This window comes from Barbus barbus, assembly GCF_936440315.1.
Source record: "Barbus barbus genome assembly, chromosome: 19".
In the NCBI taxonomy this organism is placed as follows: Eukaryota; Metazoa; Chordata; class Actinopteri; order Cypriniformes; family Cyprinidae; genus Barbus; species Barbus barbus.
Window position 1 is genome coordinate 12,075,552 of NC_136747.1, and position 19,515 is coordinate 12,095,066.

General features: G+C 36.5%; 1 protein-coding gene across 7 annotated transcripts in view; it reads right to left on the reverse strand.

Moving 5' to 3' along the window:
* LOC306884981 (engulfment and cell motility protein 1-like) overlaps nucleotides 1–19,515 on the reverse strand; it is a 93,548-nt gene that overhangs the window by 31,826 nt on the left and 42,207 nt on the right. For 4 of the 7 annotated variants that reach the window (XM_079441263.1, XM_079441266.1, XM_079441264.1 and 1 more), the window contains exons 6-14: nucleotides 15,728–15,897; nucleotides 11,573–11,608; nucleotides 9,137–9,236; nucleotides 8,107–8,258; nucleotides 7,624–7,702; nucleotides 4,645–4,695; nucleotides 3,863–3,985; nucleotides 3,244–3,372; nucleotides 558–662 (exon numbers count right to left, since the gene is read on the reverse strand). In XM_079441263.1, the coding sequence (XP_079297389.1) occupies nucleotides 558–662; nucleotides 3,244–3,372; nucleotides 3,863–3,985; nucleotides 4,645–4,695; nucleotides 7,624–7,702; nucleotides 8,107–8,258; nucleotides 9,137–9,236; nucleotides 11,573–11,608; nucleotides 15,728–15,897 (945 nt within the window). Of the gene's footprint in view, nucleotides 1–557; nucleotides 663–3,243; nucleotides 3,373–3,862; nucleotides 3,986–4,644; nucleotides 4,696–5,791; nucleotides 5,834–7,623; nucleotides 7,703–8,106; nucleotides 8,259–9,136; nucleotides 9,237–11,572; nucleotides 11,609–15,727; nucleotides 15,898–19,515 lie in introns of all 7 variants that reach the window. The other 3 variants (XM_079441267.1, XM_079441268.1, XM_079441269.1) reach the window with 2 other exon arrangements.

Here is a 19,515-nt window from a genome sequence, read left to right on the forward strand (position 1 = left end):
TTCTGACCCTTCATAAACAGCAATGAAACTACCACGTTCAAGGTCCAGAAAGGTAGTAAGGACATCGTTAAAATAGTCAACCTTAATTTCATGACAGGGAAGAGATGAAATTGTTGAATAAAGTCATTATTTTTGTTTACTTTGTGCACAAAAAGTATTCTCGTAGCTTCTTAAAATTACGGTTGAACCACTGATGTCACATGGACTATTTTAACAATGTCCTTACTGCCTTTCTGGGCCTGGAACATGTCAGTTGCGTTGCTGTCTATGGAGAGTCAGAAAGCTCTTGGATTTCATCAAAAATATCTTAATTTGTGTTCCTAAGGTAAATAAGGTCTTACAGGTTTGGAACAACATGAGGGTGAGTAAATAATTACAGAATTTAGATTTTTGGGTGAACTATCCCTTTTATGTAAAAGCATGACTTGGGTCTTCATCGGTGAATTAACACTTGGCTTTAAAGATGTTAATTGAGAACTAGTCAGAATATAAATAAAACAGGTTAGAAATAAAAAAGCATTTTATTTCCACAACTACGTAATGTGAGCATGTCTTACCCTGATATAAGCATCCTGATGGTGTCTGGCAAAATAGAGCATGTTGTCCAGAGCCAGCATCCCAGGAGGAATCTGAGTGAAGTCCACCGCAGGATTCACGTGATTCTACACAAACACAAGCATGATCGAGAGTAAACACACACTCCAGCCGTGACTCCATGACTCGCATCGTAATCACGCCAAGAGTCTCATATTGCATTAAGAGTGGCCAAGTCGACATAAGATAAGTGTCAAATTGATTCCACTGCACAAACTGCCGAAAGAGTCCGTGATTCAGAAATGGGCCTGCATGTCCCCGGTGGATGACAAAGGCCCAGCAAGCTTTCTGCAAATGCTAGGACTGTGATATCGGCTCCCTCTACTCGACCGTCTACTTCAAACTAATCTATGCTTTTCAGAAAATGGGATGGTTGCCTTTGAGGATGAGGGCTCTGTGGCTGTCTGACTGGATTTAGAGTTGCCAATTACACTGTGTTTGAAAATTCTTGCCTTCGGATGGACCCTGGTGAGTCTGGCACGCTGAATAGAGGAACCACACAGAGTAAAAGCATGGTTTATTACGAGACAAAGAAACAAAAAGAGAGAAACAGAGCTAGAGGGTATGTTTGGAAGGGCATACTAACTTTTGTACATTTGCCGTTTTGAATGCATACCATTTTTTTGGTGTTTTATGCCTTTATTTCGGTAGGACGGTAAGTGAACAGGAAACAAAGTGGGACAGAGAGAGGGGAACGAGATCAGGAAAGGTCTGCGAGTTGGGACTCGAACTCAGAACGCCCAAACCGCAACGGTGCTACATGTTCACTACACTTATGTTCAACATTCAACACTTATGTTCACTAAAGCTGAATTTTTTTGCTAAAAAACAGAGTTAAACAGTAATATTGTGAAATATTATTACAATTTAAATAACTGTTTTCTATTTTAACTTATTTTAAAATGCATTTATTCCTGTGATGATCCTTCGGAAATCATTCTAATATGCTGATTTGGAGCTCAAGAAATACTTATTATTATCAATGTTAAAAACAGTTGCACTTAATATTTTTGTGGAAACCGCAAATCAATAACAGAATTTAGAAATATTTTGTTGCATTAAGATCTCATCTACTCCAGTCTTTTTGAGGTATAGTGTATATAAAGTATATTATATAGAACATACTGTGGCATAAAATATATACTGCATAGTACAGAGTATGCAAAACACTAATATTCCATTCTGAACACCGCCAGAGTCCACTGGCAGTGCACAGTACTTAAAGACATGTCTGTGGCGAGGGCACTAGAGACCAATTTCCCATCCATCAATGTGACAATGCCCTGAGAGAGTTGGAACACAGCCCTCATTAGCAACACTGCTGTCTTAACACATTCTGTACAGCTCCCTAACAGCAAATCACAGGGAGAAACAAACTCCACACTTCTCCTAAAACGCTGTGAAAATGGTGTCTAGACCTTCAGAGCTACCTGTCGTTTGGCACTGGTGGCATGGGAAAACGAGCGTGTGTATGTGTGTGTGCTTAATCTGAGGAGGTGTTAACACCGCAGGAGGAATTTAGGAAAGGCCTTATCTTCAGACTGCACACGGCACTGTGAAAGGGGTCTTAGTGAACCTCAGAAGCTCACAGGGGCTTAGGAGCACATGACAACTTCAGTCTTGTCCTCTTTAGGCAACTGACCGCAATATGCTCCTGCACACAGGCCTTTCCTGCCTCTACTCTTCTTCACACCTGCCTCGGCCTCTCCATCTTTTTTCCTGCTGCCTTCATATTCTCTGATACCAGGTAAATTGTATAGCAGCTTCATCTACAAATGAATTTATTTATTAAATAAAATTGATATATTTATTAAAATGTATTTAAAATATATTTAAATAAATCATAACATTTTAAAATAAATATTCTTTTCAGCCTTTCAATAATATTTGATATTCAGCGGGGTGCTAAAGACCACTAGTAAAAATGCTTCCATTTTTTTGTTTTGGAATATTTATTCATTCCAAATTATATTGTCAGCATTACAGTTTGAGTGAAAAGTTAAACAGAAAACAAAAAATACTACTACTAATAGTAATAATAAAAAAATCTTTGAAAATTTCTTGCAAACAAAATAAAAATGAAGTAACATATTTCATTCATTTTGCCCAGCCCTTGAAACCCTACTTGAAACCTGAGAAAAAATATAGTGTCAAAATATGACAGATTGACTGGTGGCATCTCTGCCATCTGGGCATGTCTGATGAGGTGACCTGTTTTGATGTGCAAAGGAGAGAGTGCCGAATATTCTGTTAAAGTGAAATATGTCAAACAAATATGATAAAAGAGCTCTGAATGTTCTGAGCTTAGCTGAGCTTCAATGGACTCAGACAATGCTTTGAACTATGCAATTATAGTGATATTAGTTAGGGACAAACAGCTTTAGCCAAATAAATAAATGTGTCATAAACAATTTTGGCTCACTGTTCATGAATTTTCTCTTGCAGCTATTTGACTGAGGCCTTATAACATTTTTGGTGTTTGAACCTAAATGAGACCAAGACTTTCTCAATTACACCCACATACTGAAATGGTAATCTCCACCACTGATTCTTTTAAAAAAAAAAATATATATATATAATATATATATATATATATATGTGCGTGTGTGTGCGCGCATGTGTATTGAAATGTCTTGTATGAAAACTTACGATGAAGCCCAGCTTTTTGTAGTCCCTGGTGTACATGGACTTGCGCTTCTCAATGCTGCCACTGTTGTTAGACTCACACTCAACATCAAAAGCGATCCTGCGTAGCTCGAAGATGATGTCCCTCTGAGCCTATACAAACACAGGTTCAAAACCATATTATTACACAGCCTGATTCTGATCTCTCTATCACAACAATAGGCCAACAACAGCTACATGTTTCTCATATCATTCTTTCTTTCTCGAAGTAATAAAATTGTAACACTTTAGTATAGGGACAATTCTCACTATTAACTAGTATCTTATTAGCATACCTATTATTAACATGTTGGCTGTTTATTAGTACTTATAAAGCACATATTCTACATCCCTAATCCTACCCAATAGCCTACCTAAACTTAACAATTGCCATACTAACTATTAATATGCAGCAAATTAGGAGTTTATTGAGGCATAAATTATAGTTAATGGTTTGTTAATAGTGAGTTAAAATAAAGTGTGACCAATAAAATAATTAAACTGAAATAAATATTTAATGTCCACTCATTTATTGGGCAAGCAGCTGTATAATAAGTCAGACTGAACAGTTGAATAGTTATTACAGCTGTAGACAGAGGTTCACCTGGTCTTGAGGATCCATCTTTGTCATCATGCGGTCCTCCAAAAGATTAAAGGTCAAAACTTGTAGGACATATAATTGGTGGGCCATTTCATCATTTATGGGTTTGTTACTCCTGATCACATTCTGAAAAACAAGACAGAAAGAGAATTTTAGAAAGAGAACATTGCACTGCCATGCAGATATTACTTTCCTTTTCTAAAACATCACTTTTGTTTTATATTCATGACTTTGATCTGCATTTTATGTATGAAAGAAGCTATGCAAATAATAACGTGGGAAGTCGTGGCCTAATGGTTAGAGAATTGGACTCGTAATCGAAAGGTTGCGGGTTCGAGTCTCGGGCCGGCAGGGTTTGTAGGTGGGGGGATTGAATAACCAACACTCTCTCCACCCTCAATACCACGACTGAGGTGCCCTTGAGCAAGGCACCGAACCCACAACTGCTCCCCGGGCACCGCAGCATAAATGGCTGCCCACTGCTCCGGGTGTGTGTGTGTGTGTGTGTGTGTGTGTGTGTGTGTGCGCGCGCACACTTGGATGGGTTAAACGCAGAGCACCAATTTCGAGTATGGGTCACCATACTTGACAATACGTCACGAGAAAAAAAAAAAAACACTACTACCACTACCTACTACTTTCCCAGGCCTTGAAGAAAATTATATTTTCTGATATTTTCTGCATCAATTACATGAGGGCAATAGCAGAGAGAGATGTTTATGTTCAAACTGGCAAACTGCCATACTACTCGTACTATTTTCGTAATATGTATACTGTCCACTTACGCTGAGGATGATTGAGCGCAGCTGCTTCTGTGCCAGAATGTGAGCCATCTCCTACAATCAAACAAAATTTTGAGTCACCTTAGTTCTCACAGACACGCACACACATTCCATAACCTCTTCAAAAGGTGTAGCTCTGCAAACATACAGTACCCTCCAAAAGTATAGGAACAGTAAAGACAAAATTGCTCTGTTGGCTGTGGACTCAAGACATTTACAAACATGATTAAAAGATGAATGAGAGACAAAACTACAGAATGTCACTGTGGCGAGGGGGGCGTGGTTCAGCGAAGTCGGCAGCGGGAGAGAGCATTGGGAGACGAGCGGTGAGAAAGTAGGTCAAGTGCAAAATTATGAACACCTGTGTCTGATTGCAGTGATTGGCGTGGAGAGACCGGATAAGAAGCCTCCGACAGCGACAGAGAGGAGAGAGAGCACCAGACGGGAAGGAGACTCGGACCCTTTTGACAAGCTGGTTTTGACTGGATGAACCCAGGAAACTGTACCACGGAGTGTACGTTCGTGTTGTGTGCAGAACGGCAATCTTTCTTTTGGTTTTTGAGTTATTGTAAATAAAGCCTTCCGAGTCTCCCGAAAACGCCAACCGTGTCCTCTTCCTTCCTCAACCCCGAACTTGAACTTTATCACAGTCACATTTTATTATTTGGTGATTCAACACATAGATGTTTTACCAGCTAAGAAGTTCAGCACTTTTAGAGTTTCATCCCTCTATCTGATGTGAGTATAAGTATTGGAGCAGTTGCCTCACAGGTCTTTCTAAGTGATCAGTTGTGTCCTGTTGCATTAATTCTTCAGATATTAAAAGCAGGGAATGTGTCGTATCAGTTATATCCATTACTTCTGCATTCTGAATCTTGCATTTGATGATGACACACATAAACCAGGATGAAGACGAGGGAGCTGACTTTGAGAGAAAAGTTTTGGAACTGTGTTTAATAAAATGTGACATTCTGTAGTTTTGTCTCATATTCATCTTTTAATCATATTTGTAAATGTATTGACTCCACAGCCAACAGAGCAATTTTGTCTTTACTGTTCCTATAGTTATGGAGGGCACTGTATGAAACATCTCAGTCAAATAGCAGTTAAATTGCCAACAGAGGCTTTACTTCGACTATAGAGCACTTACTGTAAGAGGACAATCAAGGATGTTCACATTGTCCTCATCAAACTACCAATACGAGCACAGCGAGGGGAAGAAATAATGAGAGAACGAGACAGAAAAAGAGAAGAGAAAAGAAGCGAGAGAAAGCAGAGGCATTTTGTTAGTAGCACAGAAATTAGAGGTCAGCAAAACAGACCTGAAGAATCTGTAAATCCACATTTAGGATATGAGGCAACTACACGAGCCCGCTGCGACTCTTAAGTCACTCTCTCTTACTTAAAGCTGCTGTAAGCAATTTTTTAATACCACGCAATAAAATGTCTGACTACCTGACAGATATCACAAAATTAGGTGCGCTGAGAAACCACACAGCCCTGGGCTCTGTAAACAGCTAGCATGTGTTAGCCAATCGGAAACACTTGGAGACTCTCTCCGACTCGCTGTCTGTCATTCATTTCACATGTTCAGGCTTTGTTGGCGTCTGGTTTTCTGACATATCTTTGAAGAATGGGCAAATGGTTAAAGTAATGGTGATATAATTCAGTGGCCAAGTCTAAAGAAAGTTAGCAATATGGCTAATGTTGCTTACAACAGCTGTATAAAACTTGCTAGGTTTAATTTTTTTTTTTCACAAAATATTTTCCCTTCACTTAAGTTGATCAAAACAAGAACTACATCAATGTATGTACTGTACAAAAAAGAACTGTGGACTATTAAGGTGTGGTCATAGAAGAAGAAAAAAAAGGTCAGCAATGTATAAAACACAGTTCCCATAGAAGCTCTCTCTTGGACAACAGAAAATTTGTGCAAACTTAAACCTGTTACAAAATTTGCATTCTGTTCTTATGTGATAGTCGTAATTGCATGGATTCTTATTAAAATGACTGGAATTTGCAGAATAATGGTGAATGTGACCACACATTTAAAGATTGTTGTCTCACCCACTCCACTCAATTGGCTATCAAGAATAACAGACATTAAATATGGGTGGAGGCTGAAAGGAAATGATCCGAACTGAAAAACCCACACATTGCACGCTTATAAAAGACACAAATAGACACTCATACAGGTTCAAAATACAAAAATATGCCAATTTAAGCGACATATGTGACCCTGGACCACAACCAGTCTTAAGTCGCTGGGGTATATTTGTAGCAATAGCCAAAAATACATTGCACGTATCAAAATGATTGATTTTTCTTTTTATGCCAAAAATCATTAGGATATTAAGTAAAGATCATATTCCATGAAGATATTTTGTAAATTTCCTACTGTAAATAGATCAAAACTTCATTTTTGATTAGTAATATGCATTGTCAAGAACTTCATTTGGACAACTTTAAAAGATAATTTTCTCAACATTTAGATTTTTTGCACCCCCAGATTCCAGATTTTCAAATAGTTGTATCTCAGCCAAATATTGTCCAATCCTAACAAACCATACATCAATGGAAAGCTTATTTATTTAGCTTTCCAATCATGTATAAATCTCGATTTCAAAAAAATTTACCCTTATGACTGGTTTTGTGATCCAAGGTCACATATTTGCATAACTTTTCACAAAGTGAACTTCTTTATCTGCATTCTAAGTCCTAAGTCTCCAGCATTTTTATGTTCCTACTAATACTAAAATGCTGCATGAATGGACAGAATTGCCTGAATGCCTAAGATGTTGTGTGATGCTACTGACAGCCACAGCTTGTTAGAACAAAAATTTAGACAAACATGGAAGTGATTAACTTGACATTTTCTCACGTCTTGCCTGATGAAGACACAGTGTCATTATTTAGTCTAGAAAACAACAAACAAATGGAGAAAAAAAAAGAAAAGAAAATGGGTTTGTGTGTGTGCTGTACCTGTCTCTTGTCCTCAGGGGCTTTGAGGAACAACGCATTAATCACTGCGATGGTGTAAGTCTGAATGTCTTGATCCGTCCTGTTCCCAGAGAGGAAAAAAACAAAAACTAAGAGTGGCAATTAAAGGTAAAGCTCACCAAAAATTGCCATCGTTTACAACAAAAGCATATAGTTACTAAGGTTTGTTAAGCACCAAAAGCTTGATGCCCAGAAGTACATATTCAAACTTGGCTCCATCGGCTATATGGTTCAATAATGTGCCGCATTTTTGTAATTTTTGGATTCGGGCAGTCACTATATGCTTTCATTACATTGAGAAAAGCAGCATGAACATTCTTCAAAATGTATTAAAGTTGCATTCCACAAAAAATAAAAAGTTTGAAATGGATAAATAACTGATATTTTTCATTTTTGGCTCAACTTTTTCTTTAAATAATCTCAATTTGATAACTAGATTTGCAAAGAGCTATCAATTGTCCATACCCTTGCAGATGGGGGATGAGCTGGCCAATGGTGATTTCGTGAGCCACCTTCTGGTAGAGATCTTGACTGTTGAGCACCATTGATTCCAGGATGGCTAGAGACCTCTGGAGTACAGCAGTGTCCATGGCAGATTTACACACATAACTGGCAATCTGAGGATGAAGCGAGAGGGGCTTTGATTGGTTAAAAAAGATGCACATAAATCAGGACACTGAATGTTTAAAAGCTAGAGTGCCATCAAAACAGAGTATGATGGTGCAGTTCAGTGTATTGTTAGGTTTTTTTCTTCAGGAGCATCAACCATCTAACAACTGTAAGTACATTATATGCTCATGTACTATGTTAAAAGCTTTTAAAACATTTTCCTCTTTGTACTTACCATAAAAATAAATAATTTTTTAAATAAACGAGTGCTGCAGGGATAATGTAAATGATTTAGCTTCTGGCACCATTGTCCCAAAGTCACTCTGAAATAAGGTCTGTGGTTAACACAAGCTCAAGATACTTTCACGCTTTATTCTACAGCAAAAAAATATATCAGTAATACTTTTAAAGATTTTAGTTGTCTTGAAGTGGCTAAATGGGACTACAGAAGCTGTCTGTCACATCTGAACTAGTAGATTAATCTACTCTAGTCACTTTTACATTGCTGTGTTCATAATCACACTCTTTCACTCTTTCATCAAACTTTCAGGGAAAATGTTTTTAAATAAAGACAAAGGGATGTCAGAACTCAATGGTAGTGGCATTATAGTCTTGTGCCCCTGGTGTAGCTCTTTTACAGCTTAAGTTTAGCTTTTTACTTCTGGCATTTGTTTTTAGGCTTCAAAATTCAAGGCTGTGTTCATTTTTGAAGATTATCATGATGGAAAAAAAGTTGATCGCAGAACTTATATTCTAAAGGGGAGCAGTGTGATGCTAAAGTCCAAGCTCGCCTACAAACACCATCCCTGCAGCAATTTGATACCCTATTCATGGAAAGTGCCAGCAACTTCTGAAAAGACTTCCACTGATACCCATGTGGACGCACCTTCTTGATAAAGGCCACAGAGAAGGTGTCCCAGGAGACAATGCCATGGTCCATGAGCTCCACGAAGGCCGTCAGTGTAAAGGAGAGCAGGTCACCAAAGCTAAAAAAGATAAGACAACAGCCACTAGCCACGTCTCTACCACTCACCTGCACTGAAAGAACAGCTAAGCCTCAGCTTTACAAAGCAATAGCGAGCGAGAAGAATCAAGTATTGGTGCAGCTGAAGAACAGGAGGACATGGAGTCAGTCCAGCTGATGTTCCTGTCCTTCAGAAGAGCAGTGCATGCCAGAGAGTTTGGCAGCAGGAGCAGCAGTGGAATTACACTGGCAGAAATGATCAGTGGTATCATGCAGCAGTTTGTTTTTGGGACATTACAGTTTTGATGGCTGAACATACAACAAAATACGCAAGGAATAGGGATATTTCACCCAAGAATGACCATTGTGATAATTTAAGCCCTCATACTGCTCCAAACCTGTATGACTTTCTTTCTTTTGTGGAAGAGTGTTATCAAATCAAGTCAAGCAAGTTTTGTCACTGTCATTCCGTTATGTGGAGACATATAACGGAATGAAATGTGCCTAAAGACCACGGTGCTACATATTTAAACACATATAAACCTACACACAGCTAACCTACTGAAAGAAGTAATCTTAACTCTAAATATAGTTTACATAAATACAGTAAACGCATGTTTTTGATTTACACGTAGTGCCAAGGTATAGAATTGCAATTTTAGCATTATTTAATTTTAATATTTTATTACTACATTTTAGATTTTATTAACAGATAAATATATAAATAATAATTATTATATATATATATATATATATATATATATATATATATATATATATATATATATATATATATATATATATATATATATATATATATATATATATATAAAATTAAGTTTCTTGTTGTTTTAAATATTACTATACAGTTTTAATTATAGTAATTTTAGTACTTCAACTTATTTTATTGCAGTTTATTTCCAAAGCAACATTTCTGTTATTAAGTTTTTCTGGTGTTTATATTTTATTTCAGCTTTCAATTAACAAAACGATTTTTATTAGTTGTAGTTTTAGCTAACAGTAAGCACACTGGTGAACACAATTCTGTAAAATATCTCTTTTTATGTTCCACAAAAAGGTCATTCAATTTTGGAACAACATGGGAGTAAGTAAATAATGACAGAATTGAATTTTCATGTTTGGATTAACTTCAATAAACAGCAAGCTGTGATTGCACAGAAAATAATTTGTACCTCAATTTGCGGAAAAAAGTAACTCTATTGGGCAAAGCATGTCACTGATGCTGTCGATAATAGGGTAATTTGTATTAAACCTCAAATATTCCTTTAAGTAATAAGACTTAATTACTCCAGAGTTTTGAGTAAATCAGACCTTAATTAAATCAGCTAGTGTCTATAAAATCTAATTTACAAATCCTCAGTATGATTTTTGGCCAGATTTTTGGCTGTAAAATGAATAACACTGCCCCCTATTGTCACAAATACCTCAGTTCATGCCTTTTCATGATTTCTCATCATAAAAATACAGGTGGAATGAAAGGTAAAAAACTTACAACATAAAAAATACAGTTTTTGACCAAAAAAAAAAAAAACTGAAGCAAAAATACAGTTCAGGCCAAGACGTCTCAAGTTACAAAAACATAAATAAGAACATAAAAGGCAGAGCCCTACATATGAAACAGAAAAGACTTAATAAAGTTGCCTGCATTGAGCTTAGTGTTGAGTATTTGAGGGCAGCAGGGAGTTAATACAGCATAAGTTAGACCTCATAATAAAAGACATTAGTTGAACAGCAACTCATAAATGTACCACTGGGAGCAGGAAGTATTTGCAGCTGGAATTGGGCAAAACCCTACAAATAATTACCATGGTGACATTGAGAGATGATGAAATCTCACAAAGGGATATTTAATGTTGAGTAAATGTAATGTACCTGAAATGTGACATGAGTTTAGCTGAGGTCACTGACTGTTTATGACAACCAAACATTTTAGAGGGATCCTGGGCAACAGGACTTTAAGCAACAAGCAGTGTTTTGCTAAACTTTAAGAGGAATGGTGGGTGTTGCAATCATGGAAATGTAAACACATAATCTTGTCGATAAATGGAAGAAAAAAATAAGTTTCCCAAAGGTTAGTGCAAAGTTCCCCCTAAAGCACCGATGTTGCCCAATACCACATGCAAAAGAAAGAAAGATGATTTGGTTACATGGAAATAACATCCAAATAAAACCATAAAATCATCAGAAAAATGGTAGTGACTGCAGCAGTTGCCAAGTGTTCCCATCGCTTTGATTGGTTTTGAGCACTGAGGCCAGAGCCCGATCATGCAGAGACTCGGCCCGGAGATTAGAGCGTAAGTGACAGGGGGGTTATCCAGCTCGAGGGGAGGGGCTTACCAGGGCTTCATAATCTTCTGCAGTTTCTGATACCGTCTGAAAAGATTTAAAAACTTTGACGTCAGGGAGACAGAAACACACAGTCAGGGTCCAAATATTCCTTTCTGAACCCATTATGACAATTACATTAGGAAAATCTGTGGAAAACCCATTGTTAAGGTTTAAAGCACAATACAGAACATCTTAAAAATCCAGTGAGGCATGAGCTGAGAGAAACACATAGCTGAACATTAAAAACCCTTTCTGAGAGACAAAAAGCATGCAAAGCAGAACACTGGGAGAAGAAGACTGCAAACACACACACACTGCCTTTACACGCATTTAATGCACGACATGTGCTTAACTCCTTGTGGTGGTTATGAGCAAGTGTGAAGGATTATCAAAAGTATCCATTACAAATCATCATGTATTATATTGCATTCATTTACGACTCAAACGTGGCTCTTGTTTCCCCTCATGGTCCTGTCAGCAGGGCTATAATACACAGTTATGACTCATCAAGTTTGGACACATTGCCTGTTTGCTGTATCATTTCTGAACCAATGACTTGCACTGTACTTTTAAAACCTATTTAGTCTCATATGTGACCCTGGACCACAAAACCAGTCATATGCGTAAATTTATCGAAATTGAGATTTATACATAATCTGAAAGCTGAAATAAATAAGCTTTCCATTGATGTATGGTTTGTTAGGATCGGACAATATTTGGCTGAGATGCAACTATTTGAAAATCTGGAATCTGAGGGTGCAAAAAAAAAAAAAGAGAGAAAATTGCCTTTAAAGTTGTCCAAATGAAGTTCTTAGCAATGCATATTACTAATAAAAAATTAAGTTTTAATATATTTACGGTAGGAAATTTACAAAATATCTTCATGGAACATGATCTTTACTTAATATCCTAATGATTTTTGGTATAAAAGAAAATCGATAATTTTGACCCATACAATGTATTTTTGGCTACTGCTACAAATATACCCCAGCAACTTAAGTCTGGTTTTGTGGTCCAGGGTCACATATTGGTTAAATCTGGGACCATACACTCTTAGAAAAAAAAAGGTACAAAAAGTTTTCAATGGGCCGGTTCGTTTTCAAAAACTACAAATATGTACCATTTGGGTACTAAAATGCATCCTTTAGAGGTAAATAAGGTACAAATGTGTACCTTTTGAAAATATACCACCCCAGTGACAGCTTTTGTACCTTTTTTTAACAGACTGAATGGGCTGTTGATGTAAAAGACTGATACAATTATCACATTTGACGTATTGTTTACAGTCTATTTTTTTTTAATAGTACTGCTCTTGTTCACATGCTTGCACACTTGTACGTATGTAAGTGGCACAACTATGGAATAAACAACAAAGGCTCATTTCTGAACACATAACTGATTATAAAATTACAGATTTCAAAAGTACTGTTATATTAAGTGAAGGATAAGACAGTACAATAAAAAGAAATGTATTGTATTATTTAATGCATTTATTCATGGTGTATTCAGAAATCATTCTAAAATGCTAAATTGCTGTTCAAGAAGCATTTCTTCTTAACAATTTTGAAAACAGTAATGCATATTATTTTTTGTGGAAACTGTTATAGATATTGTTTTCAGGATTCCTGATTAATAGAAAGTTCAAAATAATAAATGCAATAAATAAAACAATGTATGCACCAATCCAGGAAAAATAAATGATTAACCATGGATAAAGAACATGCAATAAATAATGCAATAAATAATACCATTCATTGCTTTTTAACACTTTTTAACAATACACTACAACGTAATGCATTGACTTTGCTTCACTTAATGTGAAGCAACAAACTTTAGTGTTTTCAAGTTCCAGTTGGATCTTATCGATCAACTATGCAAATTTCGATTATGTAGTTTCTCTCTGCTGGTTACAATTATGACTAAAATTCAATCACAATTTAAAAACTTTTTTTCATTTAGTGCTACACTTTTTTCACAGTGCTACAGCAGGACATGATCAGTAGAGGGAGCTACTACACCACTAACTCTTCAACCCTTCAGCCAGCAACATTCATGCCCCATGATGTCAGAGTACTTGCTCCATACCCTCAAGAGTGCCGTCATGCTTAAGTCTTTTGAATAATCATCGCCTGGTCAGTGGCTAACTGGAATTCACGGCAAGAATGTGAGACAGTGTGTATTTGTGTGCATGTGCATGTCCACTTGGATTCTTAACGGTATGAAAGGACTGCATATAAACCCACACATAGGCTCTTTGAGGTCAGGAGCTGTTGACACAGAGCTACTTTATATAAAACATATTTCCATGGTCAGCTCTCCAGTGTACCGAAATGTTGAAACACCTCGGCTGGCGGCGCAGAGCTCTGATAAGTAAAAACGCAGCTATTGATTCAGTGAAGTAAAACCAACATCCCAACGGCAGCCTAGTTTCACTCAACCGGCGAAGCACCAGAGGGAAATCACTTCTGCTCATGCAAGAAAATTAATGTATTAGGCAATTCAGATAAATATTCTTCCACAACTACGTGACGTGTGAAGAGCGCCACCAGAGTAGTACGACCTTGACAAATGAAGAAAGGACAGGCATAATTAGGTTGGCATGTAACGGAAGACAAAAGGCATGAGTCTGTGAAGTTCACCAGCTGGAGAGGAAACATTTTGATAGACAACCTTGTCCTTCCTCAAACAATTTCTTCCCTACAGCTTCCCTATACTGTTTCCTCCTAGTCTCCTTTGTGTTTCTTTAATGCATTATTATTCCTTGACTCCGCCTCCAAATGTGTTTTTCCAGTCCCAGTTTTCTCCCTCCATGCTTCTGTATTCTGTCTCGCTACTAAGGCGATTTGTGTCTGCTGGCAGGGCTCGGCCTCCTCATGCGACCGTCCGTATAAGAGTTGAAAAAGCGCCAGCTCAGCAGATAGTCTATCTCCGCTTTAACCTTCAACAGAGATGGTCAAGCCACACGGCTGCTTTATATCACAGAGGAGACTGGAGGAGGGAGTGAATTGTATACACTTCATTTATTATTAATAGGCCTGTGTCTGATATAAAATATCTGCAGTTTATTTGGATTGTGCATCTCTGATGTGATTGAGTTGGAAGGTGCATTGTTTGTGCTGTGATTGCAGCATCAAAAAACACTACAAAGTGTCCTCAATCACAACATGTGCTCTCAATCACGTTTTAAATCAAAACAACACTGTGGATTCCAAAAACAACAACGTGTGATCAAACACGACAGCACATGCTGTCAGACACAACATAACACTGGCCTCAAAACAACAACACAACAAAGTGCCCTCAGTGTTGTTTCTGTGAGCATGTTGTGTTTAAGGATATTAAAGGACATCTAAGTGTTTAAGGACAGTTGTGTTTCATTGTGTTTATGGGCCCACTGTTGTGTTTTGATGTGATTAAAAGCATGTTTTGTATTTGAGGTCACGTTGTTATTTGTATTGTGATTGAGGACCTTGCACTTTGTTGTGTTTGGTTTGAAGCCATAACGTTGGGTTGTGATTAAGGAGACACTGTGTTGTGTTACATGGCACATTGTGTTGTTTTGTGTTTTAGGGTGTTACTTTTATTTTATTTTTTTGGAAGGCGTGTTGCTGGGTTGAATTTAAAGACTATTATGTATTATCGATGCCAAATTGTTGTTGTTCTCTGAGAAAACTACATTACTGTTAAGAAGTTACTCCAGTCTTCAGGGTCACATAATCCTTCAGAAATCATTTCTTACATTTCTTATTTCCAATGTTGAAAACAATTGTTGGAAACTATACACTTTGAAAAAATTCTTGATGAAGAAAAAGTTCCAAAGAACAGCATTTATTTACATAGAAATATTTTGTAACCTTATAAATGTGTTTGCTGAATAAAAGTATCGATTTCATGAAAAATAAATAAATAAATCTTACTGACCGAATGGTAGATTACGTTTATCTACAAGTTTAGTTTATTGGGATTTGAAGTCTCCTTCAGAGAAATCTGATTAGGCTTCATCACAGAGAACAGTGCAAGTCATTGGCTGTTTTTTTTTTTTCAGGTTTGAATAGCTTAAGCCCTGCTAAGAGGACACATAAATGAGTGAATATCAAGAGCACTGTAATGGTAACAGAGAGATAGTAATTGGAAAACCAGCCAGAGGAACAAACAGTTACTTACTCTGTGCCACTCTCCACCATCTGTGTGAGCAGCGAGATGCCGTCGAGGTTGATGAACTCCTGAGCAAAGGTGATGTCTCGTGAAGAGTTGGCCAGATCCTTCAGAGCGTCCAACTTCATGTCCATGCTGGACGACTGGATGCGCTCATGCAGCTGCTGGGCCATCTGGGCCTGTTACCATGGCCACAGAAGAGGCGTGTTAATGAGAGTGTGACAGATCGTCATTTAGGAGGTCAGGCCTTTTAGTCACACAACTCAAGGAAGAAGGCGAGACTGCACTTCTCTAAATTACTGCCTCTCTGAATCCACAATCATTCCCTCATTAGAGAGTATTAATCATGCCAGTGTGTCAGCTAATGGTTTTTACATACTGCATTTATCAATTTTTCATTTAGCATTTTCAATGCAGATGACTAAATATAAACTATTCTTCAAGTTGTATTCAAATAAATGAAAGTTAGTTTATGTATTATAAATTTCTGCATTTGCTGTGGCCCCAAAAAAGTATTTGGATACTTAAGACACACTTACATGACAATCAAAGATGAATGAATTTCATTGCATTTGAGTACCAGTATTATTTTAGCATCGTGACACTATTATAGTTTTCATTCATATTTTGAATTACTTTAATATCTTAATTTTTATATTTAGTTGTGTTTTTGTTCATGTCTACATAGCATAATAAAAATGAATAAAAATATATATGTTTTAATACTTTTTATTTCAGTTATTTTAGAACATCAAGCTAAACTTAATGAAAAATGACAAGCAATGTTTTGGCAAATACCAAATAAAATAAAATAAAATAAAAACTTTAACTTGAATAAAATATAATTTTTTTAATGGTTTTCAGTGATCAGTGATCATCTTTTCTGACCACATTCAACAAGACTTATATTATTTTAAATGAACTGATTTAAATGACAAACATTTAAAAAAAAACGCAATTGGTTTACAGATGACAACTGCATTATATGCAAAATATCAAACCAATGGCATTAATTAATGAATTGACTTAAAACTCCACTGCAATCTGATTTCCATCTCTCTTCTCTTCAAACTAAACTTGCTTTGATCACCTTAAAAAAAGCACCTTGACTGCATTAATGTTACCAAACACAGCATTATAAATATATGCTTCATCATGAACACTACAGAATTGCTTTCTTCTGTGAAATCTACTGTAACTGTACCGAGCACTGATGACTGTTAAATATCAGTGGCGGCTGGTGCAGAACATCACAGGAAGAGAAACAGTCATAGTTGTCACTATGCTAGAGGGGACTGTTTCAAATGTCACAGACATCAGCTTTAAATATTATCATTCCCAATCCACAAATTCAGACGGGTCATATGAACAGCAGAATGAAATATTCATTCTAATATAATGCGGCTTCAAAACGACAATACATTTTTATAACAAAGAGCCAATCCGTAAGCGGCAGAGAGAAAATAATGACAGCTGGGCACATTTACGCCTTCACAGGTCACGCAAGAATGTTTCTCCGCTGCTGACACTTTAGGAAGCTTTGGTAATGTAACCTATCACCCCTCACATCTGAAAGATTACAGGCCCCAGCTGGACGGGGAAGGGCTACAGAGGAAAAAAGGCAGGTCCAGGGCTCGCAAAATCGCTAGCCCGACGTCCCAGGGCTATTGTGTTTTCCAGTCGGTCTACCAAAATGTATCACTGCCCTGCCCGACGGGCTACCTTAAATACAGGGCTCCCACGCAATGTTCCCTTCAATCTTCCACCGCGGCCGCTCAAAATAAATAATGTGCCTCGCGCACACAAAAATGAGTTGGGAAGCCATTTGACTGAATGCTGCCAGTAAAAGGGAAAGAATAGCAATGCTTGGGCAAACCGCTATAAAGCTTATGTCACGACAGAGTTAAAACCAGTGAATGCGGTTTACAGGTTTCATAGAAAGAGAACGATATGCACCAAATGAGTCGCTGTAGAAACTGAATACTTCAATGGTTGTGGTGCGCTCAACACGAGAGCCAATGCAAACGCAATGACATGTGAAATAAAACGTCCTCATGTATTAAAGAAGAGTGGCTTGATTAAGTGCTGGAAATAGCGGAGGATGGGTAACAAAACTCTGAAACATGTACAGTCACACACAAGAGTATTGTACAAACTGTACTTCATAACGATGTTTAGACGGCTATAGAAGAATTCATATGTTCACGTTTTTTATATTTAACTTACAGATCTCAGCTTAAGTTTTGCTTCAGTTTCTATTCTATTCTATTCTATTCTATCAGTTTAAATGGTTTGTTTTGATAATATATTATGTTAGGGCTATATTATAAACCTGATAAATAATTGACCTTGTTTTTGAGTCTTTGAGTCTCTGGCTCATCAATTCATTTAAAAAATACAGAAAAAAACAGTGATAGTGAAATATTATTGCAATTTCTAATATTGGTTTCCTATTTTAATACCTATACTATAAAATAGCATTTATTCCTGTGATCACAGCTGTATTTTCAGCATCATTACTCCAGTCTTCAGTGTCCCATGATCCTTCAGAAATCCTTCTAATATGCTGATTTATTATCGGTGTTGAAACTGTTGTGCTGCTTCATATTTTTCTGGAACCTGTGTTACTTTCTTCTTTGATTCTTTGATTAATAAAAAGTTTAAAAGAACAGCATTTATTCAAAATAGAAATATTTTCTAACAATGGAAGTCTTTACTATCAATTTTATCCATTTAACACATCCGTTCTGAATAAAGTTTATTTAACTTTATTTAAACTTTTTTTAAAGTATCTTTAAAAAAGAAAACAAAATTCTGACTCAATTTTTGAATAGTTTATATTGTAACAAAATCTATATTTTGAATAAACACTGTTCTTTTTAACTTTTTTTTTTTTATATATCACAGGTCCCAAAAAATACAGTATATAAAAAAAAGCAGCAGTTCAACTGTTTCCAACATTGATTAAAAATCAGCATTAGAATGATTTCTAAAGGATCATGTGACTCTGAAAATACTGCTTTGCTTCACAGGAATTAATTACATTTTAAAGTATATTAAAATAGAAAACATTTATTTTAAATTGCAATAATATTAAACTATATTATTTTGTGAAATATTATTCAGTATTTTTTTTCAAATAGATACAGCCTTGATGAGCATAAGAAACTTCTTTAAAAAACTTTATTGATCCAAACTTTTGAACTGCAGTGTACTGTTCAGTAAAAATGTTTTCTCAGGTCACCTAAAATGTACATCATTTAGTTACATCAAGGGTCAAATCAAATATAAATAGCACATTAAAGTTAAAAGTTACACACTTTATTTGTGTGTGTGCTGTACAGGCCTGGTATAAAGAATGCTTTTGCTCAGGTGCCCGAAATATCCGCCCAATAGAGAAAAGTTTTGCTCAGCAAGAAAAAAATTTGAGGGAACATTGCTCCCACGGGTCCTTAAATTTGATACAACTAAATTTAAGAGTTTTTAAGGTTTTTAAATACGTTAAATGGTATAAGAAATAATTTTTCAAATTGCCTTAAATAGATTTTTAAGAATTCTGCAGATACCTTGTAAATAGTCAAATAAAACTCTTTCCTTTATTCGCTGATATTTGTGTATTGAAAATGTTTTTGATTGACATTTATGGTCTTTATTTTATTTGAGCTAGTTAAATTAATTTTCAGGCTACCAAAATCTGAAGAGTACCTGCCCGAAGGGCTACCAGGGATTTAGAAATTTTGAGAGCCCTGAGGTCCCTCCTGCAGATAAAGCCTTTAGAGATTCCAAAAATACACACA